General features: G+C 46.4%; 1 protein-coding gene across 3 annotated transcripts in view; it reads right to left on the bottom strand.

Moving 5' to 3' along the window:
- Window positions 1–17,349, bottom strand: part of CDHR2 (cadherin related family member 2) — a 90,944-nt gene extending 73,595 nt beyond the window's left edge. For 2 of the 3 annotated variants that reach the window (XM_075600778.1, XM_075600780.1), the window contains exon 1: window positions 16,810–17,348. Coding sequence is in view for 1 of the 3 variants with exons in the window: in XM_075600777.1 (XP_075456892.1) it covers window positions 16,810–16,851 (42 nt within the window). In the remaining 2 variants the exon portion in view is untranslated. Of the gene's footprint in view, window positions 1–16,809 lie in introns of all 3 variants that reach the window. The other variant, XM_075600777.1, reaches the window with a different exon arrangement.
- Window positions 17,350–19,491: the final 2,142 nt, after the last annotated feature.

Below are 19,491 nucleotides of genomic sequence, written 5' to 3'. Positions count from 1 at the left end.
TATGCACTAATGACTTCCCCAAGGCTGGTTTTACATAACACGTAGTATGTCCGAGGGAGAAAAATACCAAGACCAACGACCTATTTCCTGGACAAAACTCAGACTGTCCCTGTCCTGTCAGGCAGAAGATAATACAGCCACATCCCATAGTGCCAAGAGGTCACCTCGAGCACCCAGGCATTCAGAGCCCTGATAGCTCGAGAACGCTTAGTCCGCCACACAGATCCCTTTTAGTCTTTAAATGGCCAGATTACCAGGAAAGGTCCCACTCAGTAACATGCATTACAGCAGCAGCACTCAGCAAGGTTACACATTCTCTGCCATTTTATAATTATTCATATGGTCAAAAAAAAAAAGAAGGTTTTTGCATTGACGCCCAGAATCCTAATTATAAATAAATATAAGAACATACAATACATATTGCTTTAATTAGGCACTAATTGGTTCCAACGTTCAGGTGTAGGTATGAATCCGGTATAGAAATCTCAAATAATGACCATGTTTGATTGGTGATATATATATTCTCAAACGCAGGGCACAAGTATTACACAGAGAACAGAAAAACCAGGCTCTCCATCAAATCATTTTGCAGATTTATTCAACATTTTCAGCTCCCGACAGAGCCAAGAACAAAAAGCAAACATATGGCCAGTTTACAGATGTAGCAGCTATTAATTCTCCCGCTGACGTGTTGGAGTAGGACGCACAACGCTCCGGCGGAGAAAACGCCAATGTCCAGACATTACTCACGTGTGAAAAAGGCAAATGTTCTTTTGCACCTGCTGGCTAGCACCGGTGGGTGCAATAACGCCTGCTACATCTGTGTACCCTAGAACACCCTGGTAGATCAACCCCCAAATGTTAAAAAAAAGGTGAAAATTATGTAAATTAAAAGTGATGGCAGTAGTGCAGAATACAGATTCTAACCCAAGTCCTAACACTAATATGAAGTACAAAGGAAATAAATGATAAAATCAATACCACAGTGACAATAAGGCTGATAATAAATGTTTAAAACATAGTTACAGACTCAACTTCGTGGTGGCACACCTGGAACGTGCAATAGTGTCATCACTAATTGTAGTGTCCATGATGTGACAGTCTGAACATATACAAAGATATATTTACAAATTTACATCATTTGCACGTTTTTTCATGTTTTTTTTTCACATTTGGGTGTTTTCCTACAGTACCTGGGTGTTTTAGGGTATAAATGGGTCATTTGTTGTTTGCTTTTTGTTCTTGACAAAAGGAGGCAAAACATTGAATAAATCAGAAAAATGATTCGATGGAGAGCCTGCTTTTTGTTATATACAGTATGTATATACACTACAGTATCAGAACAAATAACAGCGGCACTAACACTAACAGTGATATGCTAATGTAAATGAGTGTTCAAGTGAACTAAATATACATGTGATGTGAAGGAAGTGCTAATATAGTGATTTGTAAATATATATATATATATATTAAATAAGAGAAAAAAATACTAAAACAGTTAATGAAACTAATTATGTGAAATGGAATCTCTAAGAATTAAAACAAAATACAGAAAAGTCCTTTGATGAAACGGTTTCCGAGATAGAACCCAACAGGATTTGGAGATGTGCAGTGGCAATTTCTTGCAGCTTCTTGAAAGACGAACCAGATCTGCATAGAATCTAGGAAGAAAACAAGAGAAGCGCGTGCCACATAGCGTACAATTGTATAGACACTTTAATAAAAATGTTTAACCTTGAGTTAATACACACTCACAAGGATCATTGTAAAAATCACTTGTGAGTACTCATCTCATAGAAATAGGAGCCAGCATGCCACAATCGTATGGTAAATACATCCAGTTTAAAACTATGCCGGATTGAAGAGTCCCGCTGAGAGGATGTCACGTCGAGAACGCAGAATGTATTGCAAAGCTGGTGTCCCGCAAGTCTCTCTACCAGAGCTTGCTATGGACTCGTTGACTTCACTATCTCCCGCTGACGGTCTAACATCAAAAGAACGTAACCCGACGCGTTTGATACAATATTGCCATATAGCACTGAAATACTAACCCTTTGGGCTTGAGAATAGCCCTTATAATGTAAGGCGCACCGATGGTGGACTTAGAACAAACAACACTGGGAGAGATTGACCAACTATAAGAAAACAAAATAACAAGAAACCTCCATAAACCATAGTGCAAATACATGGGCAGGATGAGGATGAAGATGGCCTTCATCGTGGGTGCCTGGAAAAGGTAAGTGCAAAATGTATTTACTGTACTTATTGTGATTCATGAATTTTTAATGGCCAAATGCACTATTATCCATATGTGGATAATAGTAATTTTGCCCATTACTGTATTGTATGTGTTAGGGGCGGGGGGGAGGGGGGTGTTGTATATTGCAATGTTTATTGGGGGCAATTGTCCCCAATAAACATGCTATTGTGCCTTAACCCCTTCATTGCCTTAGCAGGTCGCCGCTAAGGTAATGAAGCTGCTTTAATGTATTTTTATTAATAGTGTGCGGGAGCAGGGGGTCCCCTGAGCTGAACCGCATTGATTTCTGGCTCAGGGACCCCCTGCTTCCTGAGTTACAGGCCCCGGTAAGGGGCATCAGTGCCAGTGTCGCCGCCATCTTTATAGCGTCCACGTCGCGTCTTGTACGCTATAAAGATGGCGGCGACACTGGCATCCGATGCCCCATACTGGGGCCTGTAACTCGGGAAGCAGGGGGTCTCTGAGCCAGAAATCGATGCGGTTCAGCTCAGGGGACCCCCTGCTCCCGCACACTATTATTAAAATTTACATTAATGCAGCTTCATTACCATATCCGCTACAGTAATGAATTATTGTTTATTGTTGTGTGTGTTTTGACAGTAGTGTACATGTGTAGGGGGTCTCCAGAGCTGAGCCCCCTACTTCAGGAGATACAGGCCCCGTTATGGGGTGCCGGTATCCCCTGCAGAATTTAAATCCCCCGGTCACGTGACGCGGAAGCTTTAAAAGTGCAGGGGATACCGGCACCCCATAATGGGGCCTGTATCTCATGAAGTAGGGGGTCCCCAGACCTGAAACCAATGCGGTTCAGCTCCGGAGACCCCCTGTTCATGTACACTATTATTAAAATGTATATTCTTAATGCACGATCGCCTGTAACAGCCGTGCATGGAGATGCAGAATCTCGATGCAAATGTTACAGGAGGCTTTTGTTTCTATCAGCTATCGCACTTGAACTTTAAACGCAATAGCAGGGGGGGGGGGGAAAGCACGCACGATCGGGATCCCGAATGCACTGAACTCCTTAGTGAATCGCGCCGCCGGCTTCACTTTTTAGCGGACGTGAAAAAAAATTCACGCCAGCGCAAAAGCTCACCGCTTAGTGCATAGCCTCCTTATTCTGAAACTTATAACTGTACAGACTGAATCAGTAAGCAGTACTACAATATACTCCACACTGAATCTCAAAGCACTTGTAGCCCATCTTCCCCCACCCCTAAGTGAGATTGAAGGGGGTATGCCCTTTTCTGCTACTCTGATGCTGTAGGTAATAGGAGGGCTGAGCGCTACGCGGTGGTATGGGGAGAAACAGGACAGGAAGGACAGGTTACCTTGGTCTCACTTGGTGCAATGCCTCCAGCCAGCAGGAATCCCCTGTAGATATTCAGGGGATGGACCCCTACTGACACTCCTCCATTCAACAGAGACAGGAATACACAGCATGTCTTTTCTGATGCTTATTTGGCAGTCAGCTCACAGGACATAGATTAACAGTTCTCACATATCCATCATAATCATCTGCTTCTTCCTCGCCTTCTCTCTAAATCAGAGCCCTGACTCAGGCAGCATAATTCCCTTCCCTCCCAGCTCCTCATGGGTGGGAGGGAGAGGCTTCTCTCTCTGTGTTGACTGAACTTGTTCCTTGAACACTCTTTCCAGACCTCTCCAATTTGGGAAGATGTCACAATTAATCATCTTTGGGGAGTGTCTCTAACTCTGACTCATAGCAAGCCAGAGCCGGATACAGATTGGCCCACACACACCAGGGGGCGTTCCAACCAAAATCCACCCCTCAGATTGACATCCTCAGAAGTTTCTAGGCCCGCCTTTGAATACTGATACATCATTCAAGGCTGTAACACACACACACAGGCCTAAAGAAGGAATTAACCTGGGGGGGGCGTGTCCAGGACGCCAACAGGAATGGCTGTGTGAGACAGGAGCTCCGCAGACCCTAGTAACTAAACTCGCTTAAAAGCGCCTTTCCCCCCAACCCCCAGACCCCAAAGTGCTGACTACGGTAGCCCGAACAGGCAGACATGGCAACTAAACAAAAATCACAACCTGCACAAGGGGTAACGAAATTTTTCTCCCCCTCACAAAAAGGCACCGAAGCGGCCAGCAAAATCCAAGATGGCGCCGGCTCCACGAGCGCACGAGGCGCAAGGCAGCAGGCCCCGAAACGAGAGCGGGGAGACGACACACAGAACCCAGAGACAACCCTTACCAGGGAATATATGTAGGACATGATGAAAGCTATGCTGGACAACCTACATGTCTCCATCCAGAGTGACCTACGGGCGGTAGTAGCGGAGCTCAGACAGGATGTCAATGGCCTGACCGAGCGCACGACCGCTCTCGAGACCAAAATGGAGGAGACACACCAGGCTCAAACAGCGGCGGAGGATGTGATATTCAGGCTGGGGCTGGAGATGGCCTGAAGGACACTCTAGAGGATATAAAATCGTGATAGACGACAGAATATCAGGCTAAGAGGAATCCCTGAATCTGTCCTCCCCGACCAGCTGCAAGCATACCTCACAGACCTTTTTGCCTCGCTGTGTGAAGATCTGGACGCGAAAGACCTGGAGATGGACAGGGCCCATCGCACCCTCGGACCGCGCTCGGACGACCCAAATAGAACAAGGGACGTCATAGCTCGCCTCCATCGATACACGGTCAACAACAAAATAATGAGGGCCTGCAGGATGAAGGAGCCTATCACGTTTCGAGACAACCATCTCCAGGTCTACAATGATCTAGCAAAGCTCACAGTCGACAAACGACGCTGACCAAAATGATGAGGGAACATGGAATAAAATATAAGTGGGGATTTCCATTCAAGTTAATAGTGAATCGGAACGGAAAATTCCACACCATAAGGCACCCCGCAGAGATGACCCGCCTGGCCAAAGCAGTAGGCCTTAAACCCCCTCCAACGTGGGAATCAGACACCTCCGGGACCCACAGTCGAGACACTGAGGAACCACCGGTTAGGGCATCACAAAGCTTGGCCGGACAAAAACAACAACAAGCAAGAAGATAAAGACACAAACACTCACCTGTATTGCCTTGATCCCAGTTTAAAGTTGTTCCACAGCCCTACCCAGTCACGTTGACGGAGGACGCCTCATGAGACCAGGAAAACCTAGCTGCAGCGGTTGCGAACCAAGACCACAGAGGACCCACAAAAGGGGAACCCCAGAAGCAAGCCTACAGCCGTCTACAAGAGGCCGGACCTCCACCGCCTCCAGACCCATGTCCACGGGGACACGGAATAAAAATGGCCACCGACTCACCCGGGATTCCCCCGGGGCCCAGGAGCAGCTGTCCAAGATCTGCCCATAAGGGGAGATGAGGGGAAGAAGGGGTAACTCCCTCGACGTACGAGGGAAAGGAGCTGCTGTGAAAGAGCCGTCGTTTGCCCCCTCTTTTCCCTCTTTTTCTCTTCCCCCCTCCATCCGCTGAGGAAAAACCTCCTGAGCGGCTTAGGTGCAATGGCCGGGAGCATGGACAGGCCGGGATATAAGCGCCTACCGAGGTATGTGGCCAAAGGGTGGAGACCTCGGACAGACATCCCACCTTAACCGTGAGTACAATATCCCGTTAGGCTAGACTCCAAGCATTAAAGGCGGAAGGCACTCAGCGAGAGGCCTCGGACCCGCAAAAAGATAAAGCATTCCTTAAGACTGCAGAATCAATATTCCGGGTCACCCGGGCCATACCCACAAATAACCTTTGCACCAATGCTTGGACTGGACCCAAGGGGGTTCCAGACTTCATAGTTGCCACAGCAAATATAATCAATGTGGCCAACGGTGACACCCCCCTGAGCACCCCTGTCCCCCCATCCCCCCCACCTCCGTATACCCCCCCCCCGTTCTATTTTGTATTATTCCTACCGAGGGGTCCACATAATGTACAATATTGATGTATACTGCTGTATCTTACTTGAAATGACTTTCCGAGTTATTGCAAATGATGTGTTTTTCCCACAAGATCCTTAAAAAGAATATTAAGACTGCTACACGGGCTGTCACTCGCGTTACAAAATCTAATAGGCGGGAACACAGCCACATAAGCCCCAGTAAGCGCAGCCCCGCCCGCTCTGAGGAGGGGAAGGGAACACCTAAGTAATCCAAATGGTGATATAAGCAAACTCCCATTATGACCCCCAACGCAACAGCGAAGGTGCCCCCCCCCCTTCCCACCCCCGCCCTCCTTCCCGCCCCCCCCCCCTCCTTCCCACCCTCCCTCCCCTAAAGCTCCCGTACCAGGGAATGACTAATGGAAAAGAGAGGAGCGTCGCCGATGGGCCTGCACAGTGCTTAAAGCAAATGACTGTCATTATGTTTGAAATGTTTGTATGAGTTGTTGTAAATGATCCGGTCGTCTTACAGGAGCCCCTAAAAAATGACCCGACAGGAATGTTGTATTGTTCACTTCCCGGATGTGAAACCCAACAGAGGGACTATTACCACATAAGCCCCCCCCCATATATGCAGTCCTCCCCTCCTCTACCTCTTCCCCCCCCCCCACCCCCATGCCCTCATCCCTTTCCCCCCCCCCCCCCAACACAAAATAACCATCCAAGGCAGCGCACGGGTCCGTAACTGAAACCACAAGGCCCAGTAGTAGAGAGTAAAGACGGAGGCAATAAGGATTGCTCTGACCAGCTCACACGGCAGAGCCCAGACATCTGGTAATCACCCCAGTCTCATGGGACATTAAGATGCTGTATAAACCTCCCTAGCGGAGGACTTACTCCACGTGTTAGAGGGAACAAAACTGTTAAATATTGTTGTTAGTTACAGAATCCAAGGTTGAAAACAAATGTTAAAAGGACTCTGAATATGTTTTCCCTCCCTGCCCCCCTCCTACCCCTCCCCCCCTCGCCCTTCTCCCATCCCCCCCCCTCCTCCTTCATCCCACCCCCTCCACCCCCCCCCCCCCACTCACCTCTGCCCCCCCCTCCCCCTCTCATCCCTCCCCCTCCCCTCCGCTCCTAGTCACCCTCCACCCCCCCCCTCACCCCCCCTAGTCACTCTCACCCCACCCCCTCCACCCCTCCTCTCCACCTCCCCTCCTTCACCTCTCCTCCCCCCCCACCCCCATGCCCTCCTACCTTTCCCCCCCCCCTCCCCAACACAAAATAACCCTCCAAGGCAGCGCACGGGTTCCCTTAACTGAAATCACAAGGCCCAGTAGCAGAGAGTAAAGACGGAGATAATAAGGATTGCTCTAGGCAGCTCACACGGACGATGTTGTATAGACCTCCCTAGCGGAGGACTCACTCCACGTGTTAGAGGGAACAAAACTGTTATATATTGTTGTTTGTTACAGAATCCAAGGTTGAAAACAAATGTTAAAAGGACTCTGAATATGTTTCCCCTCCCCGTCCCTCTCCTACCCCTCCCCCCTCCCACTCTCCCACTCTCGCCCTTCTCCCATCCCCCCCCTCCTACCTCCCCCCCCCCACCTCCTCCATCCCTCCCCCTCCACCCCCCTCTGACCCCCCCTTAGTCACCCTCCCCCCCCTCCCTCCCCCCCCTCTCCACCCCCTCTTCCCCCCCGCCCTTTTCTCCCCCCCGCCCCTGCCCCTACTTAAGTAACCTAAGACAAATGTTGGGCTCAGAACAAAGGGGTAGAGAGGGGAAAGGCGCATTATGTTAGCAACAGAGGGTCTGGACCCCCCCTGTTGCGCACCGGCCATTGGCGCCGGACCCCACCCCAGTAGGGCAAGTTTGCCCAAATGCCGGTCACTCCTAGACCTGGCAACATCACTTTAGGACCTAGAAAGGCCCTAATCCTATCTACTCTCTATCTGCTGACCCTTTCCCAGCAGATCTTCATCCCCCCCTCCCCCCTCCCCCCCACCCCTGCCCCCTCCTTGGCAGGCCACACACACCCCTCCAAAGAACACTTAAGGAGTTCACATTCCCCTCCCAAAGAGCAAATAAGCCAAGACACGACAAATCCCCAAGAAATAAACGCAAGATCTCTCCTAATGGGAAAGGGGAGGTCCCGAGACCCCGAACCATAAAAAAACCACAATGATGTCCACAGCCCCAATTAAGGTCCGCTCATTAAACGTCAAAGGCCTACAAAATAATTGGAAGCGGAGGCTAGCCCTCCAGGATATGAAAAAATCAGGGGGAGACATCATATTCTTACAGGAGACCCACTTCACATCACAAGACCCCCCAAACTTATTTAAAAAAATGTTCCCAATGTGCTTTTTCGCATCATTTAGTAGTAAAAAGAGGGGTGTGGCTATCCTAATCAGACAAGGCACCCCATTTAATCATGTTAAAACAACAGTAGACCCAGAGGGTAGATTTTTAGCGGTATATGGCTCCCTAGCGGGCTCGGCAATTGCTCTGATCAATGTGTACGCCCCGAATGAGAACCAAACGGAATTCCTACAAACTATTCTCGAGGGCGTTGACCCGGGATACCTATCATCGATGATAGTGGGAGGGGACCTAAATATGGTCTTAAACCCCACCGAGGACAGATCGACCACAGTGGGTCCTCCCCGTACAACCCACTCCCAAATCAAGGGGAAAAGGTTTAGGGGAATCCTGAGCGAGTTTTCACTAGTGGATGTCTGGAGATCCCAGCATCAGGGTCAGAGAGACTACACCTTTTACTCAGCACCTCACCAGACCGACTCTCGAATAGACCATTTTCTGACCACCAAAAATGTGATGGCGGCAGCCATTGAATCAGACATTGGCTCAATCACTTGGTCCGACCACGCCCCGATCACCCTGACACTATCAATCCCCTTTGAAAAAACAACAAACTACTCTTGGAGACTAAATGATTCACTACTAAATCATCCTGCGATAGAAAGGGAAATTAGAACCTCACCTAAGGACTATTTCTTTTTCAACACAGGAACAGTCTCCTCTCCAGCAATCCTATGGGAAGCCCATAAGGCAGCCATCAGAGGGAAATTTATTTCCATCGCGTCCCACAGGAAAAAAGCCCGCCAAGCGCTAATCAAAGAACTCACAGATAGCATCAAAACAATAGAACAAGCCCATAAGGCTAACCCCTCAAAAAATATATACAAAACATTGCTAACAGCTAGAACAAAACTTAGGCAAACTCAGCTGGAGGATGTTGAAAAGGCCCTCAAATGGACCAATCAACAATACTACGATAAGGGTAACAAGGCCGACAGGCTCTTGGCCAGTAAACTGAGAGGGGTACAAAAAAGATCACAAATAACGGCGATCAAGAGTAGGTCTGGTGAGATACAATATAGTGACAGCAAAATTGCAGCGGAATTTACTAAATACTATACTGAACTTTATAACCTAAGATCTAAAAACGGCCGACCTGAACCAATAGCAACAGAACTAATAACACAATACTTAGACAAATGCCAACTCCCCACATTAACGGAGGAGGAAAACACAGTCCTCAATGCTGAGGTCTCAAAAGAGGAACTGGAAGAGGCCGTCAAATCACTAAAGATAACTAAGTCTCCTGGCCCTGACGGTTTCACCAATGTTTACTATAAGAGATTCTTGCCCACATTATCCACGCATCTCTTAAAAACATTCAACCACTTTATGGAAGGGAACCAAATCCCCCAATCAATGTCTCTTGCCAACCTGGCTATAATACACAAGGAAGGCAGAGACCCGATGCAATGTGGAAGCTATCGCCCAATCTCCCTTCTCAACAGTGATCTCAAATTATACAGTAAAATACTTGCAAACAGATTAAACCCCATTTTACCGAGATTAATCAATATTGATCAAGTAGGATTTGTCACGGGCAGGCAAGCCTCAGACAACACCCAGAAGATAATCAACATTATTGATCATGTCCACCTCACAGGAACCAAAGCACTACTTTTAAGCCTAGACGCAGAGAAGGCGTTCGATAGAATAAACTGGCAATTCCTGGACCGTACTATGCGCAAATTTGGCTTCAAAGACGCATATCTAGAGGGGGTCCGTAGACTCTACCAAAACCCGTCAGCATCAGTAAAATTACCAGGGGGCAATAACCAGAGATTCGAGATCACAAATGGAACTCGGCAGGGATGCCCCCTATCTCCTCTCCTCTTTGCACTAACCATAGAGCCGCTGGCGTCGGCAATACGACTCAATATAGACATCCAGGGAATAGAAATTGGGCACAGGCAGCATAAAATATCCCTATTCGCAGATGATGTCATTCTAACCCTCTCCAAACCCCAAATCTCCCTACCCAACCTTCAAATGGAACTCCGAGATTTTGGAAAAATCTCAGGATACAAAATAAATAACGATAAATCGGAAGCCCTGAACCTAAGCCTGCCAGAGCCAGAGGTGAAACTCCTCAAACTAAACTTTAACTACCGTTGGAGCTCCTCCTGTATCAAATACTTGGGAGTCAAGATATCGAGGACCTACCAATCTAAATATATCAACATAACTATCCGGCACTGTTCCAAAAAATCAAACAAGATCTAGACAAATGGGGAGGATACCAGATATCATGGATCGGGAGAATGATCTCAGTTAAAATTAACATACTCCCTAGATTGCTATACTACTTTCAGACTCTCCATGTCCACATCCCTGGCTCGGAATTGAAAAACATCCAAAAGTTAATCTTCCAATTTATTTGACAAGGGAAAAAACCCAGAGTCACCAGAACGGTTCTCTTGGCCTCAAGGGGGAGAGGAGGACTGGGAGTCCCAGACATCACAAGATATTACCTAGCCGCCCAATTGCGACAGGTAGTAGTCTGGAACACGAACCCAAATCAGTACTGCTGGCTAGATATAGAAACACAATATGCCGGGACGCCCTCACTGCCGGCTTGCCTTTGGTCCCTGAGCAGGGAGGACATGCAGAATAGCAAATTCAAATTAGGCCCGATGAGACACACATGGGAGACCTGGACGAAGTGCAAATTCAAATTTAAGCTCACAACACCTCAATCCCAATTTACACCAATTCACAAAAATCCGAAATTCCCACCTGGCTGTGAGCCCAGACAATTCGACCAATTCAAAACAAAAAATATCAGAGCGGTAGCCGACCTCTTGAGCTTCGGGGAGTTCCTGAGTTATCAAAATCTACAAACCAAATATGAAATAGTAGGACTAAATGTTTTCAAGTACCTACAAATTCGGCACTTTATTCAAATGTTATCCCCAACGTTGGAATTTCCCCCTCTCACTGGTTTCGAGCGGCTCTGTAGAGAAACAGGCCACCAGAGAGGTCTTATAACACAAATTTGTGCAGAACTGGAGAGGGCCACAGAAGCCCCCACCCATGACTATATGCTACATTGGGCAGCAGAATTGGATATGGTTATAGACCGAGAGGACTGGGAAAGTATTTGGGAAAATGCCTCAGGAACTTCCATATGTACCACAATCAAAGAAAATATATACAAGATACTGTTCCACTGGTATCTTACCCCAGTTAGAATAAATCAAATCTACCCCCTGGCTTCCGACCTGTGTTGGAGAGGCTGCGGTCAAAAGGGGGACATGGCCCATATCTGGTGGACATGTCCGGAAATTCAGAAATACTGGGAAACGATACAAAAATTAATAAAAGAGGTCACAGACCTCACAATACCCATTGACCCGCTGACCTATCTGTTGGCCAGGCCCTTAGATACGCTGGACAGACCAACAGGCAAATTAGTCTCCTTCATTCTCACGGCGGCTAGATGTGCGGTGGCAGCCGCCTGGAAGAAGGTGTCTCCCCCCTCTAAACAAACAGTAATAAAAAGGATGCAAGAGGTGATGGATATGGAGAGACTGTCCGCCTTTTTGAAAAGGTCCACTACCTCATTCAATAATATATGGGACCCCTGGCTAACCCAAATGGCGCTCCTACGTCGAAACACCCCATAACAGTAGAGGGGAAAAAATAGAATCAAGGCCCAAATTAGGGATGTCAAGGAGAAGGGGAGTAATGCCCCCCCCACAATGTCCCCCCCCCCCTCCCACTTTCTCTCTTTTCCCTGCCCCCTTTCTGTTTCCACACTCACGCCACCCCGGTAGACCCCGAAGGGTCAGGGGGACGTTGAGACTCTTTCCTTTCCTCCCCAGTTAAAAGGTAAAAACTTGCATTAGGCTAATATATTGTTTGTATTTTCAATACTGTGAAATGTTATAACTGCCTAATAAAAAAATTTGAAACAAAAAAGAAGGAATTAACCTTTCCCTTGCCTGCACTAACAGGACTGACAGAGGAAAGGCCCAGGGAAAAGAAGTAACTGCCGGAAGGCTATGTTATACACTATTTAAATTTTCAACAGAGGCTCTAATAACACTTTAGCAGTATTCGTAAGAGAGTAACAGAAATGCCTGGTGCACGTCTTTATATAGCAACAATTTGGAAACTTGTGGAATGATACCTGGCTTCACCTTCAGTGCGCGCACACAACTGTGACACACAGCACAGTCACACACAACACACACCTGTCTGCAGTCTCTTAATGCAGATTTCCAAGTAATGAGCCGGCATTTTTACACTCCCATACCTCACGAGGTGCATAGCATTATGGGAAATGTAGTTCTTTGCCATCGCGTGATGTCACTAGGGGCGGGTAGTTCTTTGCCATCACGTGATGTCACTAGGGGCGGGTAGTTCTTTGCCATCACGTGATGTCACTGGGGGCGGGGTTAGTGTGTTGCAATGAAACCGCCCAGCCGGTCACAAACCCACAAACAATTTTTGACTTTTATATATATATATAGAAGATAGATAGATAGATAGATAGATAGATAGATAGATAGATAGATAGATAGATAGATAGATAGATATGGAGAGAAAAAGGCTTGGGGGAGACACTGGGATGTGGTAAAATCAGACAAGATAAAAACATTCCAGGAAATAAAGGAGGAGTTTGACCTACCAGATATGCATCTGTACCAATATTTATAAGACATTATGTAACTTCAATACAACCCGCACAGAATGTTTTTAGACCACAAACTATTTTCGAGAAACTATATTTAGCTAGTGTATATCATAAAGGATCTATAGCACAACTATACCATACCCTTATTACACAGAAAGTCGACCTGCCAAGTAAAAACAATCTGGACTGGGAAAATGATTTTGGGCGGGCGCTGGAGAGAGATGAGTGGATGGAAATATATGAGAGATCAGCTAGACCTCGGTGCTAGGCAACCCGAGAAATCAATCTCAAGATACTACATAGCTGGTATTATACCCCAACCAGACTTCACTCATTTTTTCTGGCTTCCTCCCTCCTATGTTGGTGCAATTGTGGCCAATTAGGATCATTCAAGCATATTTGGTGGACATGTCCAAAGATAGCAATATTCTGGAGAAAACTTAAAAGACTAATAAAGAGAATTATGGGGCAAGACTGCCCATGGAATATAGAGACAGTATTAATCCTAAAACCAATAGAGGATATAGAGAGGAACGTAGACAAACTAATGATACATATTCTGTCCTCAGCAAAGGCAGTTTTAGCTAAAAACTGGAAGCAGAACGATCCACCGACAACAGCAGAGGTCAAAAACAAACTAAATTATATTATGATAATGGAAAACTAACCAGTTTAATACAAGACAGGTATGAAGGATATCTAAAGATATGGGTACCATGGATGATCTACTGGGATAGGGTAAATGAACAAAGTTCAGTAATAGTGCTCTAATGACCGTGGTAGTTGTGCATATAATAATGCAATAAATTCTTGATTGGAGACTTGTAGTGGCTAGGTGCAGGTATATGAGTGAGCAATGGGGTATATATGGGTGAGCATATATGTCTGAACCCAAAATAAAGGTCCTGGTGAGTGTGGGTAATGGAGATATATGAGCCCCACCCCCTCACTGCCAATGTGGACTGGGTCTGACAGCTGCCTAATGACACCGATGAAATACCCCAAAGTACAAATAAAGTACCAACTCACGTGACCATGCCCTTGATGCCTTCCAAGATGCGTGCTTCTGCGAGTAGGTAGAGGATATGGTAGCCACAAATGCAGGTGATGCAGTGCACAGCAAAGGAACAGGATACACCGGAACAGCAGCAGTAAAATAAAAGTCCTTTATTGTAACTTCATGGTGCAGACAGGAAGCGCCGCACAGGCGTGAAACGCGTAAGAGAAGGAGGTTTTTCTGCACCTATTCCTGTCTGCACCATGAAGTTACAATAAAGGACTTTTATTTTACTGTTACTGTTCCGGTGTATCCTGTTCCTTTGCTGTGCACTGCATCACCTGCATTTGTGGCTACCATATGATCTACTGGGAAGCTAATGTTTAAAAACCTTCTAGTCATTCTATATCTAGCCAGTAAAAATGCGACGGTAATATGAACCAAGCCAAAATGCAAATGTATGTGTACTAAAGTATAAATGGATGCATTGTAAACAAAGTCAAGATGGAATTGTAAGAACAAAATACAAGTTTAAAAAAAAAAGGCATTTATGTTGTCTTTCACGGCTCGGAAAAGAACCGGGTCATAATGAAATTTACGTTTTATTTCGTCCATAATATTTCTGCACAAATTTGAAGACAGCACTTTCTTGCCCCTATTTCCATCATAATTAACCACCTTAAACCACTGAAGATACAGCTCATAATTGACATGGTGTATCATACTGAGAAGGGCTAGTATGATGACTTTTCCACCGCTTCTGGAAAAGTATTTTTCCCGTATGCTCTGCGGAAGGTCTGTTAGCGTCATGTCTGGGATCGTGCACAGATCGAGTTGCATTTGAAGCTGTACTCTCCTGGGTGCTATGGGTCGTGCAACAGGTGTGTTTATTTCACTGGGTGAATATAGATGGTCTGGGGGGCTTCGCATTTGCACCTGTACACCACTGGGTGCAGCGGGTGTTGGTGGAAGAGTTGTGCTTCTGTCAGTGAGTGAGGGTAGAGTGTCTGGTAGGATGCTTTCCTCCGGTGGTGTGTATTGTCTTGGCGGCGTGCAGGCCAATTCAGGTGAAGAAGAGGGTGCAGGTGGTGGATGATGCTCCTCCAAGTCACCCTCCTGCTCCTGTGTCAGACATACAGGGGGAGGGACAGAAACCAAATAATAGAGCCCAGCAATGTCATTGTCAATGTTGCACATGCCCCTCTCCATCTCCTCCATTCTCTCCAAAAGTTGATCAAACTTTGCCTCCATTCTTTCCCTGTATTGCTGTGTTGTTTCAAATTCTTTCGTAGCCACTTAAAGATTCCAGCATGCGACCTACGGGGCTCGGGCTGACTAAAGGTGTCAGGGTGGAATCCGGTTCTCTCTCTAAGAGGCTGGGTGATCAGAGGGGGATGTCCGGTTGTGCAACGGTGGGACAGGGGAAGTCTTGTTCTGCTTCAGTTGTCAGAGGGCCGTCTGGTTGTGTATCGGGTGGCAGGGGACGTCTGGTTCGGCTTCTGTTGTCAGGGGGATATCTGGTTGTGCATCAGTGTGGCAAGGGACATCTTGTTTGGCTTCTGTTGTCAGAGGGCCGTCTGATTGTAAATCAGTGCGACAGGGGACGTTTGGTTGGCTTCTGTTGTCAGGGGTACGTCTGGCTGTGCATAGGTGGATCCGGAGACTTCTTGTTCATCTTCAGCTTGGGTAGACCGAGGGTTGTCTGGTTGGGCAACATTGCCTGTAACCCATTTAATGTCTTTATTTATGACAGTTCCAATTTTCTTCTTGCAATAGCCCGGTCCAGGATGTTTTGCCATGGGAACTTTTGGTGCCTTTTCTTTAGGCACCGTAGGCTTTCTGGCCATCTTTGCCTTTGGCACGCAGACAGCTGCTGCTTTTCTCTTTCTATTCTTGGGTCCAGCAGCAGTTAGCCGCTTGTTGTGTGAGTAGAATACGGCCTGATCCATGGCAGAAGATTAAGCACAATACAATATCTGGACAGAAAACAGTTGTTTCAGATACAGAACAGCCCTAGTGAAGGCCATTTATTTTGGGTCACCTTTTATGCACTGTATCCCCGATTCGATGGTACAGGTGTTAAAAGAGGGTGTAAACATTAAAGGTACATGATAAATGCTGTGCATACGTTAACTGTGCTTCGTTTAATTTCTTTTCAAAAGCAGCAATGCTCAGAACAGTTATTTCAAAGGATATCAGCCTGAGAATACGGCAGATGTACATGAAAGGACAACAAATACGGCATATCCAAGCCTGGTTAAATAGCTCGGGCCTCGACGTCACTCATAGCTATGTCAGCTATCATGCCCATGGAAAGAATAAAGTTATAAAGAAGATTCGGACTGCCAGAACAGTGTAAGTACTGTACTATATCCACGGTATAACTGTACTGTATATTATTGAATGTGAATATTATTGGTTCTGTTCCCTCCTTTCTCCCTTATCCCATCTCCCTCATTCTCCACTTAGGTGATGAAAAAACAATAATAATCTTAAAGTAATAACACTGTGATTATGACAATATAATTAAATATAAAAATAATATGCCTGACGAAGTAATTAAGTTTACGAAACACGTAGGAGTGATTTGTGGACACTGTTCCTGTGATACACTGTTGCCTAAGTCGTAACTCAGCAAGCTACAGGACTCTATAATCACGAATTGGGTGGCGCAGAGGAGCGGTAACCGCAGTGACGTCATCTGTCCCGCTGAGTGGTGTCGAGGGCTTTTATGAAGCCACGGTACCACATCACCTTGTGGATCGGTCGGCGTGGAGGAGCGGTGAACCAATCAGGGAGAGGAATTATTTATTAATTTATTTATTTTTTAAAAATTGAAAATTTTGTCGCAAGCAGGGGGAAATTAATAGTCGCAGTGTCTCTCTCTGTGTCTCTCTCTGTGTGTCTCTCTCTCTGTGTGTGTCTCTCTCTCTCTGTGTATGTGTCTCTCTCTCTCTGTATGTGCGTCTCTCTCTCTGTGTGTCTCTCTGTGTTTCTCTCTCTGTCTCTCTCTTTGTGTGTGTCTCTCTCCTCTCTGTCTCTCCCCTCCCTGTCTCTCCCCTCTCTGTCTCTCTCTCACCCTATCTCTGTCTCTCTCTCTCACCCTCTCTCTGTCTCTCTCTCACCATCTCTCTGTCTCACCCTCTGTCTGTCTCTCTCTCTCACTCTCTCACCCTGTCTCTCTCTCTCACCCTGCCTCTCTCTCTCTCACCCTCTCTCTGTCTCTCTCACCCTCTCTCTCACCCTCTCTCTGTCTCTCTCTCTGTCTCTCTCTCTCTCACCCTCTCTCTGTCTCTCTCACCCTCTCTCTCACCCTCTCTCTGTCTCTCTCTCTCACCCTTTCTCTGTCTCTCTCACCCTTTCTCTGTCTCTCTCACCCTCTGTGTCTCTCACCCTCTCCCTGTCTCTCTCTCTCTCTCACCCTTTCTCTGTCTCTCTCTCTCACCCTTTCTCTGTCTCTCTCGCTCTCATCCTCTCTATGTCTCTCTCTCTCACCCTCTCTCTGTCTCTCTCATCCCCCCTCTCTCTCTCACCCTCTCTCTGTCTCTCTCTCTCTCTCACCCTCTCTCTGTCTCTCTCTCACCCTCTCTCTGTCTCACCCTGTCTGTCTCTCTATCTCACCCTCTCTCTGTCTCTCTCTTTCACCCTCTCTCTGTCTCTCTCTCACTCTCTCACCCTGCCTCTCTCTCTCTCTCACCCTCTCTCTGTCTGTTTCACCATCTCTCTCTCTCTCACCCTTTCTCTGTCTCTCTCTCTCACCCTTTCTCTGTCTCTTTCTCACCCTCTCTCTGTCTCTCTCTCTCAACCTCTCTCTGTCTCTCTCTCTCACCCTTTCTCTGTCTCTCTCTCTCTCACCCTCTCTCTGTCTCTCTCACCCTCTCTCTGTCTCTCTCTCTCAACCTCTCTCTGTCTCTCACCCACACTCTCTCTCTCTCACACTCTGGATCTCTTATTTACCCATTATATCTTAACTGCCCTATACCTACACCGAAATAACCTATACTGCTTTCTTCCAGATCTGACTCAAGCTTCACACAGGAGACATCGGAACCCCCCCTTACCCAGAAGACAGGTAGGGAACACCTCCCCTCCAATGTATAACATTGCGGGAATGAGGGTACCTGGACATTGAGGGACTGCGGATCAGGTAAGATCCCAGGCGGGATTGCTGCTTTAAATATTGGGAAGTGGGGGCATCCAGACACTGGTTAAGGGGTTCAGGAAACTAGTCATTCACATCTGGCTTTTTTTTCTAAATCCGACATTTACACAAACACACACACGTAACAAGGACTAATTGTAGCATAATGTAATACAATAAATAAACATATGTCAAAAACGAATGTTCTTACAAGGAATTTATTTTATTTATGCATTTTTTTTAAGCGGGACTAGGGGCGGGGATGGGGGCGGGACTAGGTGGCGAGTAGATTTTTTGGTTTGGCGAGTAGATTTTTGGGTGATTTGTCAAGCACTGTGTATATATATATATATATATATATACATACGGTTGAGCTCCCATGTGCATCCTATTGATTAGGACATTCGCAGTGTGTGTGCCTTCCAAACCTCTGCAATACATGATTGGTAATTATTGTTCTACCGGCGACCGGACTGCTGAGATTTTATCTCATAAATGCTGTTTGAATTTGTTATTTATATATAAAGAGAAGCGCAAGCTCCATAGCGTAATACTGTATGGGATATTTAATAGTACAAAAAATACAAAAAGGTCTCTTGGCCTTGCACTCACAAGAGGACAAATTCAAACAGCATTTATGAGATAAAATCTCAGCAGTCCGGTCGCCGGTAGAACAATAATTACCAATCATGTATTGCAGAGGTTTGGAAGGCACACACACTGCAAATGTCCTAATCAATAGGATGCACATGGGAGCTAAACCGTAGGGAACCACAGACGCAGTCCCGATTGAGTCTTCACCCACCGCACACCACCTCTGCCGGGCTGGAGGAGCTCCCTTCCTTCCAGAGAGAGTAACCGTGAATCACCTGAGGGTACTGGCTGCAGCCCTGCTTGAACTTCCTTGTTGGCTTGCGGGTGGACGGGAGTGACGTCACCACATGCAACGTAGCATCCTGACACGTTTCATCACGTGTAGTGACTTCATCATATGGCCATTGTTTTATTGCACACACATCTAGGAAACAGATTATAGCGCTACTTTATTGTTCTTGTTTGTATAAATATAAAAATATATATATGCATTAATATATATATATATATATATATATATATATATATATATATATATATATATATATATATAAACATACAATACCGTTCTCACAGGAATCAGCAGACAGCACTCAGGTTTTGAAT

This window comes from Ascaphus truei, chromosome 5 (assembly GCF_040206685.1).
Source record: "Ascaphus truei isolate aAscTru1 chromosome 5, aAscTru1.hap1, whole genome shotgun sequence".
Classification (NCBI taxonomy): domain Eukaryota; kingdom Metazoa; phylum Chordata; class Amphibia; order Anura; family Ascaphidae; genus Ascaphus; species Ascaphus truei.
This window is presented reverse-complemented; position numbering and strand designations above follow the sequence as displayed.